The sequence below is a fragment of the Chroicocephalus ridibundus genome, chromosome 1 (assembly GCF_963924245.1).
Source record: "Chroicocephalus ridibundus chromosome 1, bChrRid1.1, whole genome shotgun sequence".
Lineage (NCBI taxonomy): Eukaryota > Metazoa > Chordata > Aves > Charadriiformes > Laridae > Chroicocephalus > Chroicocephalus ridibundus.
Window position 1 is genome coordinate 213573788 of NC_086284.1, and position 21287 is coordinate 213595074.

Here is a 21287-nt window from a genome sequence, read left to right on the forward strand (position 1 = left end):
TTTTTTTTCTTGAATTTGAACCATGCTCAATTCTTATAGATTTCAATCAGAATTGTTTTCAGAGAAAATATTTATCTAAGACTTAAATTGGACGCTGAAGCACTGAAAGAAATGGGAACTTATTTTTCACTACTGTGGGAATGGTATAGATAAGGGTATTACATTGAAGGATACTTTATTGAAAGAAAGCAGAGGTTTAGGGAGCTATGCTTGATACCTTACACACAGAGTAAACTAAAATATCTTGAGGGATAGGGGTGGCAAGCAGGTCAGGAAGCAAAACTGCAAGATGAACTAAAACACAGTGAAAAAGCTGTCATCCAGTCTGCAAGTAGGATGAGCACACCGAATAATACTTTTGCAAGAGACTTGGATTTCCTAAACTCTTCATAAGAGGCACCTACATCCTCAGGTTCAAGGGCAGCCTCGGGGCATTAGGAAAGAATCAGAAAGGCTTGGTACAGGCTGAGAAAATAGTGGTTTCAAAACTGTTAATTGACAGTAGTGTGAAGTACTGGAACTAAGACTGCAAAGGCTTCGTGTTTTCTGGGCTCTGCTGGTTTTGTAGAGCATCTGTAATTTAGCGCTTGTATTCCAGTGCATGTTCCAATAAGGCTGCATGTTTAGTTTGAGGATATTTTGAAGCCATTAGTGCAGTGCAGCTTCTTGATCGCTGTTATATGGGAGATTTTAAACATTCTGCATAATTTTTTCCTCCTTTTCTGGCAAGGAAGTTATTATCCTTTATGAGTAAGGTAACTATATAAAGAAAATGTTTCATTCGGAAGTCAAATATTATGAGCCATTGGAAGTTTCAGTGTTCAGTAACAATGGACTTCTGAAGTGATCTTCCACATGTGACTTGAGTGGCTATATGTGTTCTAATGTTCTCATTCCTTGCTCTAATTCTGCTCTAGTTCCTTGTTCTAATTCTTTCCCTTCTTCCAAATTTCAGGAATTGTGAATGACAAAGATTCCAAAGATTCCATTACGGAAGGAGAGAATCTAGAAGAGGATGAAGAGGAAGAGGAAGGTGGAGCAGAGACAGAGGAACAATCTGGAAATGAAAGTGAAGTAAATGAGCCAGAAGAAGAGGTGAACTTAATCATTTACCTTCCCTCACATAAAAAGAATGAGTAACCAATATTTTGATTACCCATAACTTTCTGTAGCCCTTCTATGTTAGGTAGCAGGTGAAATGTGGGTATACACAACCCAGTCAGTACTCTGAGGATACTTCCATCCCAGTTTTGTATATACGGAAAACTAAATACAGAGTGTCTGAGACTTATTCCAGAGAAATTATGGCAGAAACTCGAACCTGACAACTTTGCTCAGGGCATATGCTGCTTCTCAACAAAAAGATGCCTTTAGTCTTTTTGGCATGAAAACGCTTTCAGATAATTTTCCTTATCTGTTGTAGAAGCAAATGTATTGACTAGATGTCAAAGCAGTCATGTGGGAAAAATAACAGGCGTTCAGAGTATGCCTGTGTAATATGAATAAATAAAAGATTTATGGAGCATAACAATCTTCCTTGTTTACTGTGCCAGTAATCTTTTGAATCAAAAATGGTGGAGCAAATAATAAAAAAAACAAACACAAATGTGTACATAGAAATTCTAACTTGTGACTATGACACAGCAAAGTTGATGTGATAATGGTAGTGTTGTGAGAAAATGAGTTCATCAAGGAAATAGGAAACACTTTTTGTCCTTATGCTTGGGTTGGTGGTTGGTTTACTAGTAAGCTTTCTTTCAGCCTATGCTTGTCAGAGTTGAAGTTCCTGAAGTTTGTCTGGGTTTGTGCCTTTACCCACAAATTAATAATATGATTAGAATCATAAATGGTTGGCGGATGGGGAAGGGACCTCTGGAGATCTTCTTGTCCAGACTCCTTGCTCACAGCAGGGTCGCCTACAGTAGATTGCCTGAGGCAACGTCCAATCAAGTTTTGAATATCTACAATGATGGAGACTCAACAACCTCCCTGGCAATCTGTTCCAGTGTTTAAAACTGTCACAGTAAAAAAAAAAAAAGTGCTTTTTCTTAATGTTTAAATGAAATCTTTCAACTTGTGCCCATTGCCTCTGTGTCTGTCACTGCACGCCACTGAGAAGAGTCCGACTCCCTCTTCTTTACTCCCTCCCTTCAGATATTTCTACACATTGAGAGGTAAACCCCGGGCTAAGCCACCCCATCTCTCTCAGCTTCTCCTCCTACGACAGGTGCTGCAATCCCTTACTCATCTTCACAGCCTGTTACTGGACTTGCTCCAGTATGTCTATATCTGTCTTGTATTGGGGAACCCAGAGCTGGGCACAGCGCCCCGCATGTTCTTGGTCAGTTTGTTGTCCACCAGGATCTCAGGTCTTTCTGTGCTGAGCTGCTTTCCAGATGGTCAGCCTCCAGCCTGTACTAGTGAATGGAGTTACTGCTCCTCAGGTTCAGGACTTTGCGTTTCCCTTCATTGAACTTCATGAGTTCTTGTCAGTCCATTCCTCCAGCTTGTTGGGTTCCCACTGCGTGGCAGCACAACCATCTGGTGTAGCAGACACTGCTCCCAGTTTTCTGCTGTACGTTTGTGAAAATGTCAGATAAAGCCAAGGGAGTTCAGACTGAAACATTAAATACAAAACACAACAAATTTACTAAGACCAAACTGAACTAAACAGGTTTGGATGGGTGGAGGGTAGGAAAGGTGCAGAAAATGTGTATGAGGAATCAGATGCAAATGATCTTTTTGTTTTAAAACAGTCAGAAGTTATTCTAGTCTCAAATTTTAACCATTGAACGTTTCAGGAGGGCTCTGACAATGAGGAAGAAGAAGGTGAAGAGGAGGAGGAAGAAAACACAGATTATCTTACAGACTCCAATAAGGAAAATGAAACTGATGAGGAGAATACAGTATGTATTATCGCTTTAGATAAGTTAATTGACTTTTGCAGCTTTGGGGGCTTTTACTGAATGTTTTCTGCCAAGCTGCTCATAAACATATCTGGGAAAACACAGCGAAAACACTCCCTGCTATTCTTTCCAGTACATTTTAGAGCTTCTTTTTATATCTGCAAGTCTCATTATTACCTTCTGAAAATATTTATGCCATCAGCTTTACTACAGCGTGTTTTCACAGGACCATGCACTTTCACAGGTAGCTAGACTGGAAAAGATTACATAAATGATGGTTTTGTAATGCCAGCAATGGTGGCAAACTGATGTGATGCAACAAGATACACTAGTTACGCTCCACTGGATCTCAAAGCTGAAAAGGAGAAAAACAAGCAAGTGCAAAATTCCCAAAATACAGATTGAGGATTGGCAGATTATAACATCTGTAATAAAAAAATCCTCTAGTTGAGCCTGAATTGCAGTTACATATTAAGGGAAGCTATGATCATTATAGAACTATGTGTTGGGGTACTAACTTTAAACATTTTTGTTGTCACATTGTGCTTTCCAAATACTAAAGGACAGTATTTGTCTTGAGAAGACCACCTAACTTCATGGACTTAATGGAGAAATTAGTTAAGTTAGGTGTGGTAGGGGTAGAGACTTTTCTTTGTGGTGTTGTCATATCTGAATGTGTACACATGCTTCTGTGCACATACGCTGGTACGTCAGAATATTATAAGGGGCAGCCTTCACAATAACTGATGCAATGAAACTCAGCAAATATTTCTTCAAGAAAATAATCCAGGCTGAAAACCTTTTTCTTTAACAACTGATTTTTTAAGCTTTTGATTTTGTGTGATATGGAGGCAATAAGGATATCCTTCCCCTTATTTCTAGACTGAATATTCATATTTCTGAAACTAATGTAACAGAAGGGTTTTTGTCCCGTTGCAATAGGAAGTAATGATTAAAGGAGGAGGACTTAAGCATGTCCCTTGTGCAGAAGATGAGGACTTCATTCAGGCATTGGATAAAATGATGCTGGAAAATCTTCAGGTATAAATACATATTTTTTTAAATTAATGTAATTTGCTGTACAGCTAAATGTGTTCGGGGTGGTTTTTTAAGTGCTTAATGCATAGCTTACCATACTAATTATACCATATGACATGCTGACAGGTATCATTGAATTAATAATAACTGCATCAGATATATGCAGTGCTTCTGACTTCATCCTAGACTATCTAAGCCTAGGTTTTAATATGCTTAAGATGTAGCTGCATTTGAATTTATATAACCTTTAGATGCTATTTTTTTTCCAGTCACATCTGGTAAATATTTGTGTATTGCAACCTCTGTATGAGGAATACATTAATGCTACAAAAAAAAAGTCTTGAATGTAGGATGTCCATTCTCAAGTGTGTTTAATCAAGTCTCTAGTTTTCATTCCTTACAAAGCTAAGTTATATGAAATTCCTTTGAAATTGGAAGTACTCCATCCATGTAACTTTCTTCTTCACAAGCAAGGAAATCAAAGGAAAATGTAACAAAACCTAATACATCTATTTATATATTACTTTGTTTTCTTGGAAGGTTAAAACTTTTCTCAGTCATGAAAATACGAATGTTGCCAAACTGACTGACATTTTTAGCATCTGACCATTTAGAGAATTTGCTTTTTTTTCCATAGCAACGGAGTGGCGAATCTGTTAAAGTACACCAGTTGGATGTTGCTATTCCTCTACATCTCAAAAGTCAGCTCAAGAAGGGTCCCCCACTTGGAGGTGGGGAAGGAGAGTCAGAGTCTGGAGACACGATGCCATTTGTCATGTTAACACGAAAAGGCAACAAACAGCAGGTAAGAGTTCACATATGGTATACATGTTGCTTAAATAAATAAAATCCTTTCACTCTTCTGAAAGTCATACTCTGACTTTTGAATTCATAGAATTTTTTCTTTCCTTTATCCTTTTGTCAGATTAGGATGCAGACATCTTAATTTTGATGAATAGAAAATACTGTATGTAGTTTCCTGGAGTTCTTGGTTGTTAATAGAAATTGTGTAGGAAAATTCTGTGGTTAAATTATACCATTACTAACTACATTTTGTGATCACAGCAGTAGGACAGTGGTATGTTTTATGTGTATTTTAAACATAGTTGTTGGAGATGAATGCTTGTGGCTGGTGGGCTGCCACTGGAAATTAAAAGGAGTAGAAAAGAAAAGGAGGAATCTTCCAGAATCTTCAAGATTCTACAGATTTTTCTGAAAACACATTCAGCTTCAAATCAAGATATGCAGTGTTTGCTAAATTCCATTTCCTAGGTAACTGACACTTGGAAAACAGCTGACAGCTTGGAAAAAAGTCATTCTCTCTGAAGGCTTTGGAAGGACTCTTCCAGAATGCGCTGAGTGAATCTGTCCGAGAAACTTAAATGGAAATCATGTTGATAAAACAAATAAACCCCTTGCTTCATGCAGCCAAGCTATACATTTGTCTTGGCACTTTTCTCCAGTGTATGTTTGAATTTTCCTGTGTCAGCAAACGCATCATATACAATTCAATACCGAACACATTCCGCGTGCATTTCTCATCATGCTTTAGGTCTTCTAAAGAAACCTTTTCATTTCGGTTGTATAAATGGATGATGAAAATTAATGACTCTTGAGTTTATATGGGAAGCAAAACCAAGGCGTTGTTTCATACCCTGCATCTGTACCTTTCAAGTGTTTAGATCCATGTCATTACTTTGCTTTGACTTTTGTTACCTGAATTGTGACAGTAGCGTAACACTGAGGTATATAAATGTGGAGTAGAGTCTTTCTCTTCCGTCCTATGAAAGACACTTTAAAAACCTGTGTAGAGAGCGAGAAGGTCTCTTCTCATAAAACACTGGAACTAGTGAGCGCATGCTGTGCGAAGTGCTTTGAAAGTGTAAATGGCCATACCTAGCTGAGTGGGCACATACGTGCTCGCACTGATTACCTGATTGCTCTACTACATTTGCTTGGTTATTCTGTTGTCCTGGAACTTGGATGTTGTATACAAAGTTCTACAGAAGTTTGAGTGGGGAGTTTTAACTGTTGTCATTGGGCTGAGAAGGGATTTAAGAGAAGTCTATGTGAAAAAAAATAACGGTGTTTAGCTTTTTAAGGATAACTTACTGGGAGTATCTGTAGTTACCAAGAATTTTAGGATCTTCATACTCTGTGCAAGGGGAAAATATTGCCAACATGTGGCTTGAAAAAGAAAGCAGAACTTGTTCAGGAGCTTTCCCTGCTCCTCCCCCAATATTTGCTTTTGGGAGTAGGCTCTTCCTGCCAAAACTCCTCTCAGTGTTTCTAGAAATGTAGAAAAAAGTTGCTTTATAGACTACTTCAGTTTTTGAGTCAATGAAAGACTTCTTTGTCCATAGTTCTGTTTTCAGGAAAAAAAAAAAGTCTTGGTAGTCAGATATAGTAGAAAAATAAGCAGGAAAGAAGAGGTGGAGTTGAAAAGAAAATAATTATTCCTTTTTATAGTACTTTATAAGAGAATGTGCACTGAGTTTTGAAGTGATGGGTGTATCTTACTGCTAAGTTATAGCTATAAATTTTCAGCTTTTTAGAAACAGTCAGAAGGAGCTTGCAGACAACCTGGAAGGCTGCAGGTAACTTCTCATCCACACCATCGCTGGAATGACAAGCATTAGGCTGATGTTGTAGTGAGGTGGTAGTCACTTCCTATGTTAGCAGCTGGTTTGGTGTCTCTGTCCTTTGTCAACTGTGTTGCTGAAACTAAAAATCTTCACTGATAGAAGGTACTTACTGCTGAAAATGGAACGTGCTGTGCTTCCTTCTGGAGGCTGAGTAGTTGAGGTCCAGTCACTGAACGCTCAGTTCATGTGCCAGTGTTCAGACAGATTTTAGGGGCACATTGACAACTATTTTTTTTTTTTTGAAGCAACACGAGAACAACTGACTGCTATTTACCAGCAGCATGCAACCTGAATTAATAGTCATTGCAGGCTGACAGTAGAAAGGACACCAGATTTTATCCTTTTTTTGTTGCGCTGATTTACAAAAACAGGCAAGAGCAAGGATATGGGGTAGACTAGTGTCTTGCAATAGATGGCTGGTTTTTTTCACCCATCAGCTGTAGCAAAGAAGTTGTATGACAAAACTAACAGAACTAGTAGCAGTAGAACTGAAAAGGGCTATTGGAAATTTAGACTGTGGCATTATAATTTATCCACAAGCCATGAGGGAGCAAGGGGAAATACAGAAATATTACCATCATAAGGGATCAAAGCTGAGGTCTGTCTAATACCATTTGATGTTTTTGAAACTACCGAAGAAGTTTTATGCCAGGTAGGTGTGAACTAAGGTGAGATTTAGACACTAAAAAAGAAATCACCTAGCATCAAAAAATTTGGTTAATACCTAAGACAAAAGATTTCCTTTCATTTGAAACATTTTTAGCAAGGTTCCATAAAAGAACGGTAATATCCATGGAATGGTCAAGTCTGTCCTCGAATGTAAAGTGCTTTATCAGTGACGTTTTTATGAAATCTGTAATCTAGTCTTCTGAATGATCACTTTTGATCTTTCTTTGGTTTGCCATCTTCTAAGTGAAGTCCTTATGTTCTGTCCGCGTCTCACAGATTTTGTAAGAGGTTTTCAATATACCTCTTCAGTGTTTGCAAATCGGAAGTGTTTGATTTGCTCAGTAATCATCATGTTCTTTAGTAATTGTCATCAGTGATTTCATTTCAGATGGCAATCATTTGATTGCCTTGAGATACTGAATCAGTGATAATTTGTTAATTACCAGTCTGTTGTTGTTTTGTATCTGTTTCTTTCATTTGCACCCTTCTATGTTTCAGTTTTCTTTTTTCTACTTTAAGCATCCTGTCTGAAAACGCTTACCAGTCCCATTAAGCTGATGTGTCCTTTTTATTTTGTCTGTTCTACAGATTTAAGATAGATGAGGTTCTTAATGGTGAAGCTAAGGAATTATTTTTATCATAAAACGTGTTAGTTATTTGTGTAGTTTGCGTAAAGCTCATTTGAGAGCGTCTGGGGACATCTTTAGTCTGCTCAGCAATAACTAAAGCTTACTTTTCTGTCAGCACTTCAAGAACTTTCATTTTTATTCTTTCCTGCATACCTTAATAACAACCTTGTGTTTATGTCCAATATAATATGCTATTACACCATCTGTTGTTCCCTCTGTCGCGCCCCCCCCCCAAATATTTTGCCTGATTTATCTCATCTAAATAAATGTTCTAGTTGATAGGGTTTCACTGTACCCAGGTTTTTCTCAAGTCTTTGCGAGAGTCTGTCCTAACTATTTCAAACAGCTTATTTTCAAATGCTGCATCTGAGTACTCGGTGTCTTCATGCACTCATCATCCATCTCCTGCTAGTGGGGCACTATCATCCCATAGATACCTTGAGATTTCTTAGGAATTGTCGCATTAAATACTAACCATATGCTGTGAGGAGTTTGCTTTTATTACATACCTTCTCAATGGCAATTTTGGTAATGTATCTTTCTGTCTGCATCTTTTGACAGTGTAGCAGAAAAGAATACTTAGAAATTTGCCCCTGCTTCTAGTTCTGTGGAAATAGATCTCAGATGACAAGAAGAAGCTTCAGGATTCAGAGTAGTTCCTGGAATATTAAGAGCGATTATCCTTAAATGCATTACCCTGCTTATACCACAGAAATATTTATCTCTAATGGATGTGCAGTTGAAGGGGAATGTGAAATTTTTCTAAATGTGTTCACAAACTTTAGCATTAAGGGGTTTCTGCAAACTATTGTTTCAGTTGCAGATAACATTAAGAATCACTTCTCTGTTTTGGAAGAATTGTAAAAAAACTTTTATGAGGAAATAAAAACTTGGATTTTCTGAGTCTGGGGAAAAAGAAAGCATCTTCCCTATGCCTCTCTGAAAATCTCAGCGGCATTTTCCAGAGAGAGGGTACTTCTGTAGCAGTAGTACCAATGTAGCTTATGACAAATCAGATAATGTGTTGAATGTGTCATGTGGGTGTTTGGTTACACGGGAGGAGGAAAAGATTAAATTTGACACCACAGTTGTCTTCAGACTAATAAGCAGCATTGCGAAGCTAGAACCATTTGTAAAAGGAAAAGTACCGGACAAGGAATGCTGTAGTATATATGAAACGCTTGGAACATTTCTTCGCTGTTATCACAAGGGATAATAGTAGAAGTTCTGCTCAGGGGCTTCATCTCCTTGGAAGGTAGAGACCTTTGGAGGGAGATGCAGCTTTCTGAGCCAGCTGTGCTGCTTTGTTCTCAAGACCAGTGTAATTTACTGTGAGGGTAACAGCTTGTATGAAAATAAGAAATGAAGCATATAGCTGTGTGTTCCTGGTGAAAGTTAATCAGTGGTGTTCCCATCAATATTGTCTGTGGTAGTCTTTTATCTTAGCAGTATATCAGCCTTTTTTGTTTGTTCTGCATACAGAATGTGTAGAGGGTCTGAATATCTTCTATTTTCTCCTGCTTTCTTATGTGAAGTAGAACTTAAAAAAAAAAAAAAAAAAAAAAAAAACACAACAAACAACAGACTTTCCAGTAGAAGCTTATGTAGACAGTATCTCGTGACAATAACCTAGAAATAACCATAATAATAACCCCCCAACACAAGAAGGACATGGAGCTGTTGGAGCAAGTCCAGAGAAGGGCCATGAAGATGCTCAGAGGGCTGGAGCCCCTCTGCTGTGAGGACAGGCTGAGAGAGTTGGGGTTGTTCAGCCTGGAGAAGAGGAGGCTCCAGGGAGACCTTAGAGCCCCTTCCAGTACCTAAAGGGGGCTCCAGGAGAGATGGGGAGGGACTCTTTATCAGGGAGTGGAGCGATAGGATGAGGGGGAATGGTTTTAAACTGAAGGAGGGGAGATTTAGATGAGATATCAGGAAGAAATTCTTTACTGTGAGGGGGGTGAGACACTGGCCCAGGTTGCCCAGAGAAGCTGTGGCTGCCCCATCCCTGGAGGTGTTCAAGGCCAGGCTGGATGGGGCTTTGAGCAGCCTGGTCTAGTGGGAGGTGTCCCTGCCCATGGCAGGGGATTGGAAGTAGGTGATCTTTAAGGTCCCTTGCAATGCAAACCATTTTATGATTTTATGATAGCTTTTCTATATTTTGGATTATGTTGTGTCTGGGTTTTTGGTGTGATGGGTACTTAAAAACTTATTTTCATTTGTAGTTTAAGATCCTGAATGTACCAATGTCTTCCCAACTTGCTGCAAACCATTGGAACCAACAGCAAGCTGAACAAGAGGAAAGAATGAGGATGAAAAAGCTCACTTTGGATATCAATGAACGGCAAGAACAAGAGGACTACCAGGGTAAAAAGATTACCAAGTATTTAATTTTTATTTTCAGAGGAACTTTCATGGATCTACAGAAAATATTGTGATAATTAGGGGTTCCAGTTCTGTATTTCAGTTCCAGTCATTCATTATTTACTCTTTGGTCTCTGTGCTTGAAGTTTTCATAGCCCTTTCAGGAAAGGGAAGTTTCAAGTGGGCCTCCAATCTTGGCATTTCCATTTATTTTGGGAAAGGGGAAGAAGTGAGATTGTTTCCTTAAAAATAAGATAACGCAAAATTAATCTGATGTTTGTGCCATTGTCTCCATTACTGCAAGACAATTGAGCTGGGTACAAGAGGAATAAATTCTGTGCAACTTAAACTCTGTTTTTTAGATATTAATAGATATTTTGGATATTAATCCTATCTAGAATTTTCAAATATTTGCAAATACTAAGAGATAACCTTCACTGGAGAAATAAGAACTGTCACCTAAGCTTCATATTGCTGAAGGTTCTAGGAGTGCTACAAATCTGGAGCATAAGAATGTGTTCACAGAATGAAGGTTTCATACAAATTATATGATCTAATTTGTTTTTTAAGGATATGTAAGTCAGGTATTGTGGAACCTGGACAGATTGAAGCAAACGGTTAATACAGCAGATCCTATAGCCCCTAAACTGATGCACTTGATGTGGTTGGTAGTTGGGTGGTTTGTGGGTTTGTTTTGTTTTTTTCCTTAGGCTCAACTTTCCTTGGCTTGCTCAGCTTGTAAACAAAGCCAGACCAATAAAATTGATGGTATTCAGTTCTTACATTAGTATTTCCATTTAACATCTCCAAAGTTCTTGCTCTACTCTTTTTTTTTTTTTTTAAAGATGTTGCAGTCTGCTGGTAATCACAGTGTAAGTAGTTAATTAGCAGGAAATCTCATTTAAGGTATTTAGTGAAAGGTCATTATTCATCAAGAAATGGGAAATTTAAATTAAAGCAGCTCTAACTCTAAAACCACTATGGAATTTAACACTCGCTTCAGAACTTCGATAGTATGAGAACTAAACTTGTAATTGTACAAAGGAGTATCTTTCCAAAGTGTCTACAGAGCTCTGAAGAGAGAACACAATATATTCTTAGTATTAAACATCATAATTAGCTTAAAAGCTTCTTTTCTGAGACACTTCGCTGTTATGAAGCCCACTTGTGAAAAAGGAAGAGAAACAGTGGATTTAGAATTAGGCGTTTTAGTGCTTTTCTCAGACTTTTTGTGGATTTTCTCTCATTAATAATATTTTTGATATTTTTACTGGTCAGGGTGTTTGGGGTTTTATACCTTGTCATATGACTTCATGGGTACCTTTAAAATAGAGGATTTTATTGTGAGCAATTGTACTGCTTATTCAGAAAAGGATGACAGTGATTTTGTCCAAGAGAAATGAATCAGACAACCGATACCAACTGATAACCAGTAATAGGCATTTTCTAATTTCTCACAAATTTTCTAGGTGCTGTGTATAAAACACTAATATAGGAGGGAAATAAACACAGAAGAAATAGGCTGACATCCATTTAAAAAAAAAAAAAACCAAATAGCTGTTAATTCTTCTTTATTAACCTGTGTAATAGACACAGTAAAACCAAACTAAAAAGGACATTGTAATCAGATTAAATTAAACAGGCCAAACTACATTCCTTGTTGAAACTACTTTTTTTATTTAGATCTTGTGCAGTTGATTGTTACTTTTGAAGAGTGAGTTTGCCTGTAACAAGTTAGTACATACCCACTGAAATAAAGAGTTGGCTTTAAATTTCTGTTTCAAGCTTTGAAGTTACCAGGGGAGGAAGAAGTCTCAATTTCTGGAAGAATACCTCAGGGCTGTCTTAACATTTGCACGTACAATTGTGTTTTTCATCTGCACAGGGTAGCTAACAGATGAAAATTCACCAGTGTACTTCAAAGTAGTATCAGATACTTATTTAATACTTCAGCAATGATTATTAGCATTACAAACCTTTTTAATTTAAAGGAATATTAGGAATTGGGTGACTTTCTAACTTAGACTAGTATTTTTCTGTGTAGATATTTTTATTCCCCCCCCCTTCACTAAAAGCAAAGATGGATGCCATCCCTAGCTAATACATTGTTCTCCTTTGCCATGTCTTCCTTCTGTATTGCATCTTCTCAACTGTTCAACTTCTCAGCTGCTGACTTGGCACAAACCCTGATGTTTTCTTTCACCTCTGGTGTGGAAAACACAAGAGATAGGCATCCACATGCTCGCTTGTTCATTAGTTGCTTCTAGCGCCTGGCTGGCAATATACCATCATCTCTTCTTATTTTCTTCCTGTGTTTCCTCACTGTCCACAGAGATCTCTCCTGGCACACGGAATTGGTTTGAAGGATGTTATTTCATGATGTTTACAAAAATGTGTAATGTCAGCATGTTGAATGGCTTTTTTTGCCTTTCCCAGGTGTTGATAGGGGGAGTATACAGATCGTGAATACACGGTTTGTTAACTGTTGACACAGATATTCTATATGAAATCATTCATAGCTTCCCAGTTTCTCAAAGGCTGGGTGAACACCTTACTGAAAGCTTTGTGTGCATTTTGTAAATGGTGAGAGAATCTCATTAGAGTCTCTAGGTTTGCCCTCTGCAAGTCATTGTGAGAGTAGCGTTTGTTTCTAGCAGGTGATGGGTATGTGTCTCCAATGAGATTACCAGTGATTAGAGAACCAGACAGAGCAGACTTTCAAACATAATCTGTTTAACAGCTTATTCCACTTTTCCCCTTCATTTATTTCCTCTGTTTGCTGAGCAATGGAGATTCTTGCACAGGTGGACTGTCAGAAATACTCTCCATAAGCTGCATTAACGTATGGGCAGAGGTTATATGGAGGTTCCTAACATATTTGTAATTATATTGGGTACTTAATAACTATTAGCCTGGGAAATAGCCATTTTTTTAATCATTAAAAAAATTAAATGAAATGTTAGAAATTAAGTTTTACTGAATGCAAAACAGCAATACTTACCTAGCTTAAACTGCCCCAAAGTTGGATGTCTAGGGCTAAACTGGGCAGTGTAGGCCTCTTTCTGCACCCACCTATTTCTTCTCACTGATTGTGAAGTGAAAAGCTCCCTCTGTGAGACAGCTGGTGTGATGTAGGTCAGCTGAGTCATCCTCTCCAGGTGCCCGTCTTTCCATAAAAGGATCCTATTACGGCTTGCTTAAACTTAAATACCTGCCTTCTCAGTGCTTATTTTTAGGACGGGTTTCTCACTGAGTCTTTTAATTGGCAGCAACATTGTCCAGTTGTTGCTATTTCAGGGTAGTTTCATGTTGTGGCTTCTCGTGCTGCTGGGAACCTTTGTCCCTGCTCATTGATGAAGAAAGTGGTGGCTGAGATCTTTAGAAAGAAAAGGTGATGGGCCCCTTTCTTAAGCACCTGGGATGAAAACCATTGCTGGCAGTTCCTTCTGTAAGAACATCTGGAAATGCAAGTTTTAAGGGTTGCTTGGATTTGTCAAAGCTGTCTATGCAATTTAGTCACTTCTTTTGGAATTAGCTGTTGTTGAATAACTTGAGTGTTAACCCAAAAGTACAGCAAGGTGTCAATAAGGTGTCTTTTTTAATACATACCAGTGAAATGTGCTTGTGTCAATTCTTCTTTAAAAAGATGCATATAAAATGTATTTAACTTTCTTCTGTATGAAATTACAGAAATGTTGCAGTCTCTGGCACAGCGTCCGGCTCCAGCAAATACTAATCGTGAACGGCGGCCTCGGTACCAGCATCCGAAGGGAGCACCTAATGCAGATCTAATCTTTAAAACTGGTGGGAGGTAGGACAATCTTCCTTTAAATGTGGTAATTCTGGTTCTAGGCAAGTAATTACCTTCCTAATTGAAACAGATAATGATCTGTGTAGTGTAAGTGCATTTGTTGTTTCCATTCCAAAGCATTCTGTTAAAATACCGAGCAGTGTTTTGTGCTTCTAAGGCAGTGTCTGTAAAGATGTCCTTTACAGAGGTTTGGAAGCCAGAGGATTATTTTTCAGTTGTGAAAAGGCTGGTAGTCTGAATCCCCTTTTTAAAGGGGAAAAGATGCAAGGCTGCTTTCTCAGTGGGAGGGGGGAGAGGACACTCAAAAATATCTAGAGAAATTCCCATTGTGCTGCTTCAGTTTGGTGAATTTGTGAGCCAAAGCTCTGTATTTAAAGCTCCGAATGGGAAGAAAATAAAGGCGGGGAGGAGAACCTTTGATTTATGGTGTGCAAGAGCATACCAAAAACAGTGTTAACATGAAGAGGCATCCCAGTTTGCCTAATAGTCATTCTACAGCTTTACTGTTACCTCGGTATGTCTCTTCTCACTCAGTAACCTTGAGAATAAGCCATGCAATTAACCCTGCAGCACGAATTTGAATAGACAGTTTCAGGTGAAACACATTCTGCTTTCATGTTTCTCTCCCCTTTGCAAGTTAATTTTGGAGGTGGACAGATGGGAGCAGCCAGAAGGAAGGGAGAACAGAGTTTACCTACTAATGGGCCTGTCTCTGTAAACTAGAAATAATGTAATGTAATAATGCATAATGTAATAATTACAGTAACACTGCCAACTTCTTTTTGATATGTTTTTATAGGTATTTTATAACTTCCTGATGATCACTTATTCCACTGAGACTCTACACAGATAGTGCTTATACAGAAAAAACAAACCTCATTTTTGAAAACAAATTACAACTTAAAGTAAATAAGAATTAACCAGATGTAACTCAGTAAAATGAGCAACACTGTCCACTTAGCTTTTTTGTATTACTGTCACTGAATACTGTCATAGAATACAAACTGAGTTACACTGAATTGCCGTAATACTTGCAGGTGTTTCATAAATAACTGTGCAGTCTTCTCTTCTTTCAGTCATCTCTCCCAAATGCCTTGCAACCTCTGCAAGGAGCACACTACATTTACTCTTCAAATACAGCAGACAGACCAGTAGAAATGATATTTGCAGATTTATTTTTTTTTTAATGCAGTTCTTCGGAAAGCTTTTCATTTTCAAATGTTTTAGGGAAAATACAATTGAGGACTTCGCTGTAAACTAGGTCAGACATTGTCCGGAGAACCGTTTAAGTAGTGTTTGCTCGTTGAAATAGCTGTGCCATGCGCTTGCAATTCTGGTGTAGTTTTGTATTATGTAATTTACTCTTTGTTCCTTTTAATCTGTAAGCTCCTTACAGCAGGGACCAGGAAGTTTGGTTTAGGAGGCATATTTTATTTGTTGTGTAGCGCAGTGCTCAGGCTTGTGGTCATGCATCAGTTGAGCCATCGCAGCCTCTAGTAAGTGAACGTTACTTTTCTTAACCCCCACTGAAAGATATTTAAGCAGAGACTTATTTATTGGAGACTGCGGGTCCCCCAATGGTTTACTGATTCTGGTACAGATTGTCCGTTGCCTATGTTTTTAGAGCTCCGGATTCATAGGATATATTGAAGATCATCTTCTAATTTTAGAGTGAACTGCAGTCTCTCTGCCCAGACTACTCTCATGGTTTAGTTTAGAAGTTACCCATGGACACTGAGGACACAACAGTATCTTCCTATTTGCTCTCAGCAAACAGGAACCAAGCTATTAATTTCAGTATCTGTTTGAAGAACTCCTCACTTTCCTATGTGATAGAGCCAATTTGTATAATTACAGATGTTATCACATGAAAAGGGAGCTGCTTTGAGTTGTTTCTTCTTTGTATATGAAGATGACTGATACGTTATTTTTCTCACAATAGTAACTGGAATTTATTGGAAATAATAATGTATGTTACTTTCTTTAAGATATACTGATTTTTTATTTTACATTTCCTGAGGTTAGGGATAATCTGACCAAGGAAATCCCCTGGTTGATTCCATTGAGACGTACAATCTGACAGGTTCTGATAGCTAAGGCTGTGGGACAAGGACTTTCCTGCATTTCAAGTACTGTTAAGAGTAGAGAAATCGATTTGGTGGTGTTACCTTTACTTTTGTGTTGCCAAACATGTCCTGAGCACTGTTTCAGACATCTTCTAGAAAGTTAAATCCAAATCTACCTATCATAGTGGATGATGCAAAAATTAATGAAGGCAGCACTGGGTTCTCTCATATGTTTTTGGCCTTGAACAGCTGGATTTAGCTCTGCAATTAGCCCTGCTGTCACAGAAGGATTTGGACTAGAATGACCTTCAGAGGGCCTTTGGAACCTAAACTTTTCTGTGGTTGTGTTTTGGTCTAGCAGGATGATAAAGCAAAATAACCAACCAAAAACACCTACAAATGCTCATCTCCTTTGCCTGTGATAAATGCAGAGCAAATGGAGGAACGATTTAATGTCTGTGGCTATACAGCATGTGTTTTGTTAATGAGAAAAGAGAAATCTTTCAGTGTTCACTTTATTTGTTATCTATTAACATCATGTTACTGTATTGAATTAAACGTAGTGAGATTTACAGGCTTTGTCACATTTCTTATTATTTAGCCTCTGCAAAATGATGGATCAAAAATTGGAATTTATTGCTGTTTGTTTGTAATTGCCTGCTTGTATAGCCACAGGTTTTCGAATCATAGAATCATTTAGGTTGGAAAAGACCCTTAAGATCCTCAAGTCCAACGGCAAACCTTTATACTACCAAGCCCACCACAAAACCATGTCCCTCAGCACCACATCTACCCGTCTTTAAATACCTCCAGGGATGGTGACTCCACTGCTTCCCTGGGCAGCCTGTCCCAATGCTTGACAACCCTTTCGGTGAAGAAATTTTTCTGAATATCCACTCCAACCCTCCCCTGGTGCAACTTGAGGCCGTTTCCTCTTGTCCTATCACCTGTTGATTGGGAGAAGAGACCGACCCCCAACTCTCTACACCCTCCTTTCAGGCAGTTGTAGAGAGCGAGAAGGTCTCCCCTCAGCCTCCTTTTCTCCAGGCTGAACACCCCCAGCTCCCTCAGCCGTTCCTCACAAGACCTGTGCTCCAGACCCCTCACCAGCTCCGTTGCCCTTCTCTGGACACGCTCCAGCACCTCAATGTCTTTGCTGTAGTGAGGGGCCCAAAACTGAGCACTCAAGGTGGGGCCTCACCAGTGCCAAGTACAGGGGGACGATCACTGCCCTAGTCCTGCTGGCCACACTATTCCTGCTACAGGCCAGGATGCTCTTGGCCACCTGGGCACACTGCTGGCTCATATTCAGCTGGCAGCTGATCAACACCCCCAGGCCCCTTTCCACTGCACAACTCTCCAGCCACTCCTCCCCAGGCTTGTAACGGTGCATGGGGGTGGTGTGACCCAAGTGTAGAACCCAGCACTTGGCCTTGTTGAACCTCACACCATTGGCCTCGGCCCATCGATCCAGCCTGTCCCGATCCCTCTGTAGAGCCTTCCCACCCTCAAGCAGATCAATGCTCCCACCCAACTTTGTGTCATCTGCAAATTTACTGAGGGTGCACTCAATTCCCTCATCCAGATCATTGATAAAAATATTAAAGAGAACTGACTCCAATACTGAGCCCTGGGGACACCACTTGTGATGTTCCTGGTATCAACTGGATTTAACTCCATTCCTCACTGCTCTCTGGGCTTTTTTTAAGACCTGCTGATCCTGCAAGGAGGAGATTCTTTTGGGGACTTGCACATTTAAGGCTTACTGGCCTTAAAGATAACTTACTGTCACTCCATTAAAAGCAGGATTCCTTTATTTACTTCAGCGGAATTTGGAAGGCAACAATTTTCAGTCTTGCCTCCAGTTGTGTAGCATTTGTGTTATCAAACTGTTAAAGTGATACCTTCAGGAAACACAAAACTTACAAAAGTAATTTTTTTTTTGGTGATGGGTTTATCATGAAAATGCTTTTACAATTGCGGAGAACAGCCTTTCACTTCAGAAAACTGTTTTTCCTTTGTTTAAAGAGGACTGAGATACGCTAAATGGCTTGCTTAAAGTAGAATGTAAATAACCACGTTTTATGAAATCTGTTTAAAACTATTGATTACTGAGAAAGAAAAAAGAATTGCAGTGAGAAATTTGACTACGGAGAAGCCGGCCTTGCCAAGGAGTTTTTTAACTTGTTAAACCTCTCCTTATTAAAAGCAGTAACCTCAAAACTCACTGCTGTTCTGAAAGTATAGTAAAGAGAGAGGACCTGTCTGTGTCAAGAGGCCCACTGGGATGCAGATGAATATGATTTAGTTTGTCAGCTTTCAAGTTAATTGATAATTTCAGGTCTCCTATTTGCATCTGACTGTTATTTCTCTTTAACCCATTTAGTAAAGAAAAATGAAGCATAAACATAATCTCAGGACACTAGGATTTTATTAGCTATATTCTCATAATAAGGAGTATTTCATTAATGCTGAAAAATCAGAGTATAGATAATAAGGAAAAATGTCGATTTAACATGCCTTCCCGTTTCAGCTACTGGACAAACACGCTTCATGCTTCTCCCACTCTGTAGTTGTTGTATTGACCAGTATTATATTTTAAAGCTTTGAATTCACATCATCTTGACACACCAGAAATCTTGGGGAGCCTAAATCCAATGTCTCCTTGGATTCAGCCTAGCCGATTGTTGTAGATCACTGTCATTTTCTCAAACTAGAGACTCTTGGGTGTTGGCGTAGCCCTGTCTCAAACAGACAAATCTATCCCGTCGTTCATCAAGCTGCTTCTGAAATCTTTAGTTGTCATTTTCAATGATCTCTTCTTTTTTTCTTTAAAAAAAAAAATCACTTTAGCAGTAGTATTTTGCTCTTACTTCAGGGATTTTTATGACAAAACGGCTCCCATCTTCATATTCTAGATTTCATAAATGCTAAAAAAATTCAGTGCTCTATTTAATTGTGTCCTACCTCAGTTCACCTTATTCCTTGCCGTCTTTTTCACGGGTATTTTAATCTTGACCTTTTCTCAGTTGTCATTCTAGATCCTGTACTGCATCCTTTTCCCTAATACATACTCGTGCCAGCGTAGCCTGCTGTGAAAGCCACTCAACCTCAGCAGAGAAATTCCAACCTCCCTTTTCAGCTGGTGTATGGCAGGAACGCCCAGGGTAGGAATATGAAGTGGGAGGAGCGTTCCAAATCCTTCAGTTCCTTTTGGCGGACTGCACTGCAATTGAACAGAAAAGAGTAAGAAACGCGAGGTCCTTGGATTTTTGTCTTGGCAGTTGTGGTGCTCGGTGGGCTCCGCAAATGGATGTGCGAGTCTAACCCGTATAGCAGAGGTGAAGAGAGACCTGGTCACAATTATAGTTAGGAGGGAAAGGAAGGCACTTTATTGATTAGGAATATTAGGAAATTATTAAGAATATGAGGAAGATTTTATTTATTAGCATACTCATTTATAAAGACTCTGTTTAAAAAAGTTGTTTCCATATAAATAAATAATAATAATATTTAAGAAAAAAACCCAAAACCCACAAACAAAAACCCCTGCAGCTTTGTGGCCCTCTGGAAATGAACTACCAATCCTCAAAAGACCTTCCTGATAATAGCCCACTTCGCATACTCTGGCTTGGCTTTTGTCAGGGTGTTTTACTTTTGTTGAGCTGATGAGAATATCAAATAACTTGCACAATTTAAGATTCTCTTACTGAGGTGAGTCCAGCTTTTGTGGCTTATTTGAATCTGTGACTATTTTTTTTACAGTATGGAAGTTGATAATTCGGATTTGTTAGGAAATCACTAAGGCACCTTAGTATTTTATTAGTCCAGAAACACACACTGAAATATGACAGTTCCAGAGAATATATTCTTGCACAGATAAATTGATAACAGCTATTTAAAAGCCAGTGCAATATTTTTTTAATACAAAACTGCTTGTTAACGTTCTGCAGAACATAACTTCCAATCTTGCTGTTGAGAACGTGGCCACGCCAGCAGCAGTAATGGCTTTAGAATGAGACCAAACACCTTTACATTTGTTGAAATTTCTCTCCAGCCCATGTTAAAGTACGATATCTCTGTGATCTCTGTTCCTGCAGTCATTCCTGTGGAATCAAGTCACCGCTGGGTGTGACATGTGAACACACTTGCACACTCCCGCGTGGAAGGCAAGTGATGTTTTGTCCAAGTCCATAGAGGTATGAGGCAGGAAAGAAGCTGACTGTGGCACAACAGGTCCTTGAATTGAAGCTTCCCAGGACTTAAGTTAGTACTCGCCAGTTTTTTTCTTCTCTTGCTAGTATACAGGAACACGTACGTACTGTTTATTCTCAAAGGCCAGTTTGGTGGGAGCAGAGCAGAAAGCACAGATCCGTCTCCGTCAGTTCTCTCCACTGCCCATGCACACAACAGTTCGGAGCAGGAGTCTGAACTCCATGTGCTACTCTCCTCTTCAAGAACTCCCCTCCCCTCTAGAGCTCATCCGTCTGAAAGCAAGAAAATGTGTTCAGCAGAATAAGGTGCACAAAGAAAAGAACCGTTCGTGAAAGAGCATATTTAAAACAGAATAACAAATTCCAGGTGTGCCGTGTATTTCTATTTCATGTTCCTGTTTTTGGTTAATGTGATTAGGAGAGAGAGGGAATGGAGAGCACCGCAGCTGAGCTGAGTCATGAAAAGCAAAGCAGCAAGTGAGTTTTGAGAGGTGTTTGGAGAAGGAAGGTGCTTGAAATTTTGAAGAAATGCATTAATCCAGAAATGCAGAGAGCATTGTGGGTGGATGGAGGACATGAAGGGATTAGGGAGAAGTGTGAAATTTAATTTCAAAGATCTCACATGTTAAGAAATTTTTTTTTTGTGATATTGTGATAGCAACAATGTACAGAAAGGACTTGATTTCACGTATCCTCCTGGACACGTTTTATTTTAAGCCATAATGTTGTCTTAAATGCTGACTTAAATTCTCCCAACTTCACACGTGCAACGGATTTGTGATTATTTCCTAGCCTATACTGTGGTATAATGTTTCTGTGCCTCTTCACAAGTTCTGGTTTTCTACTCCAGCCATGATTAGGTAAAGGTGCGCGTGTTTTTGTCACATGGAGTATTTAGGCAGAATTGGTGCTTAGGCGGTGGTGTTGAGAAGTTGACTTTTATACAAG

At 39.0% G+C, this 21287-nt stretch overlaps 1 protein-coding gene across 2 annotated transcripts in view; it reads left to right on the forward strand.

The window, feature by feature from the left end:
* Positions 1 to 21287, forward strand: part of UPF2 (UPF2 regulator of nonsense mediated mRNA decay) — a 69685-nt gene that overhangs the window by 45391 nt on the left and 3007 nt on the right. Inside the window, exons 16-21 of one of the 2 annotated variants that reach the window (XM_063323624.1) lie at positions 956 to 1095; positions 2802 to 2906; positions 3849 to 3947; positions 4582 to 4749; positions 10110 to 10251; positions 13939 to 14059. In XM_063323624.1, coding sequence (XP_063179694.1) covers positions 956 to 1095; positions 2802 to 2906; positions 3849 to 3947; positions 4582 to 4749; positions 10110 to 10251; positions 13939 to 14059 — 775 coding nt within the window. Of the gene's footprint in view, positions 1 to 955; positions 1096 to 2801; positions 2907 to 3848; positions 3948 to 4581; positions 4750 to 10109; positions 10252 to 13938; positions 14064 to 21287 lie in introns of those variants that run through there. The other variant, XM_063323625.1, reaches the window with a different exon arrangement.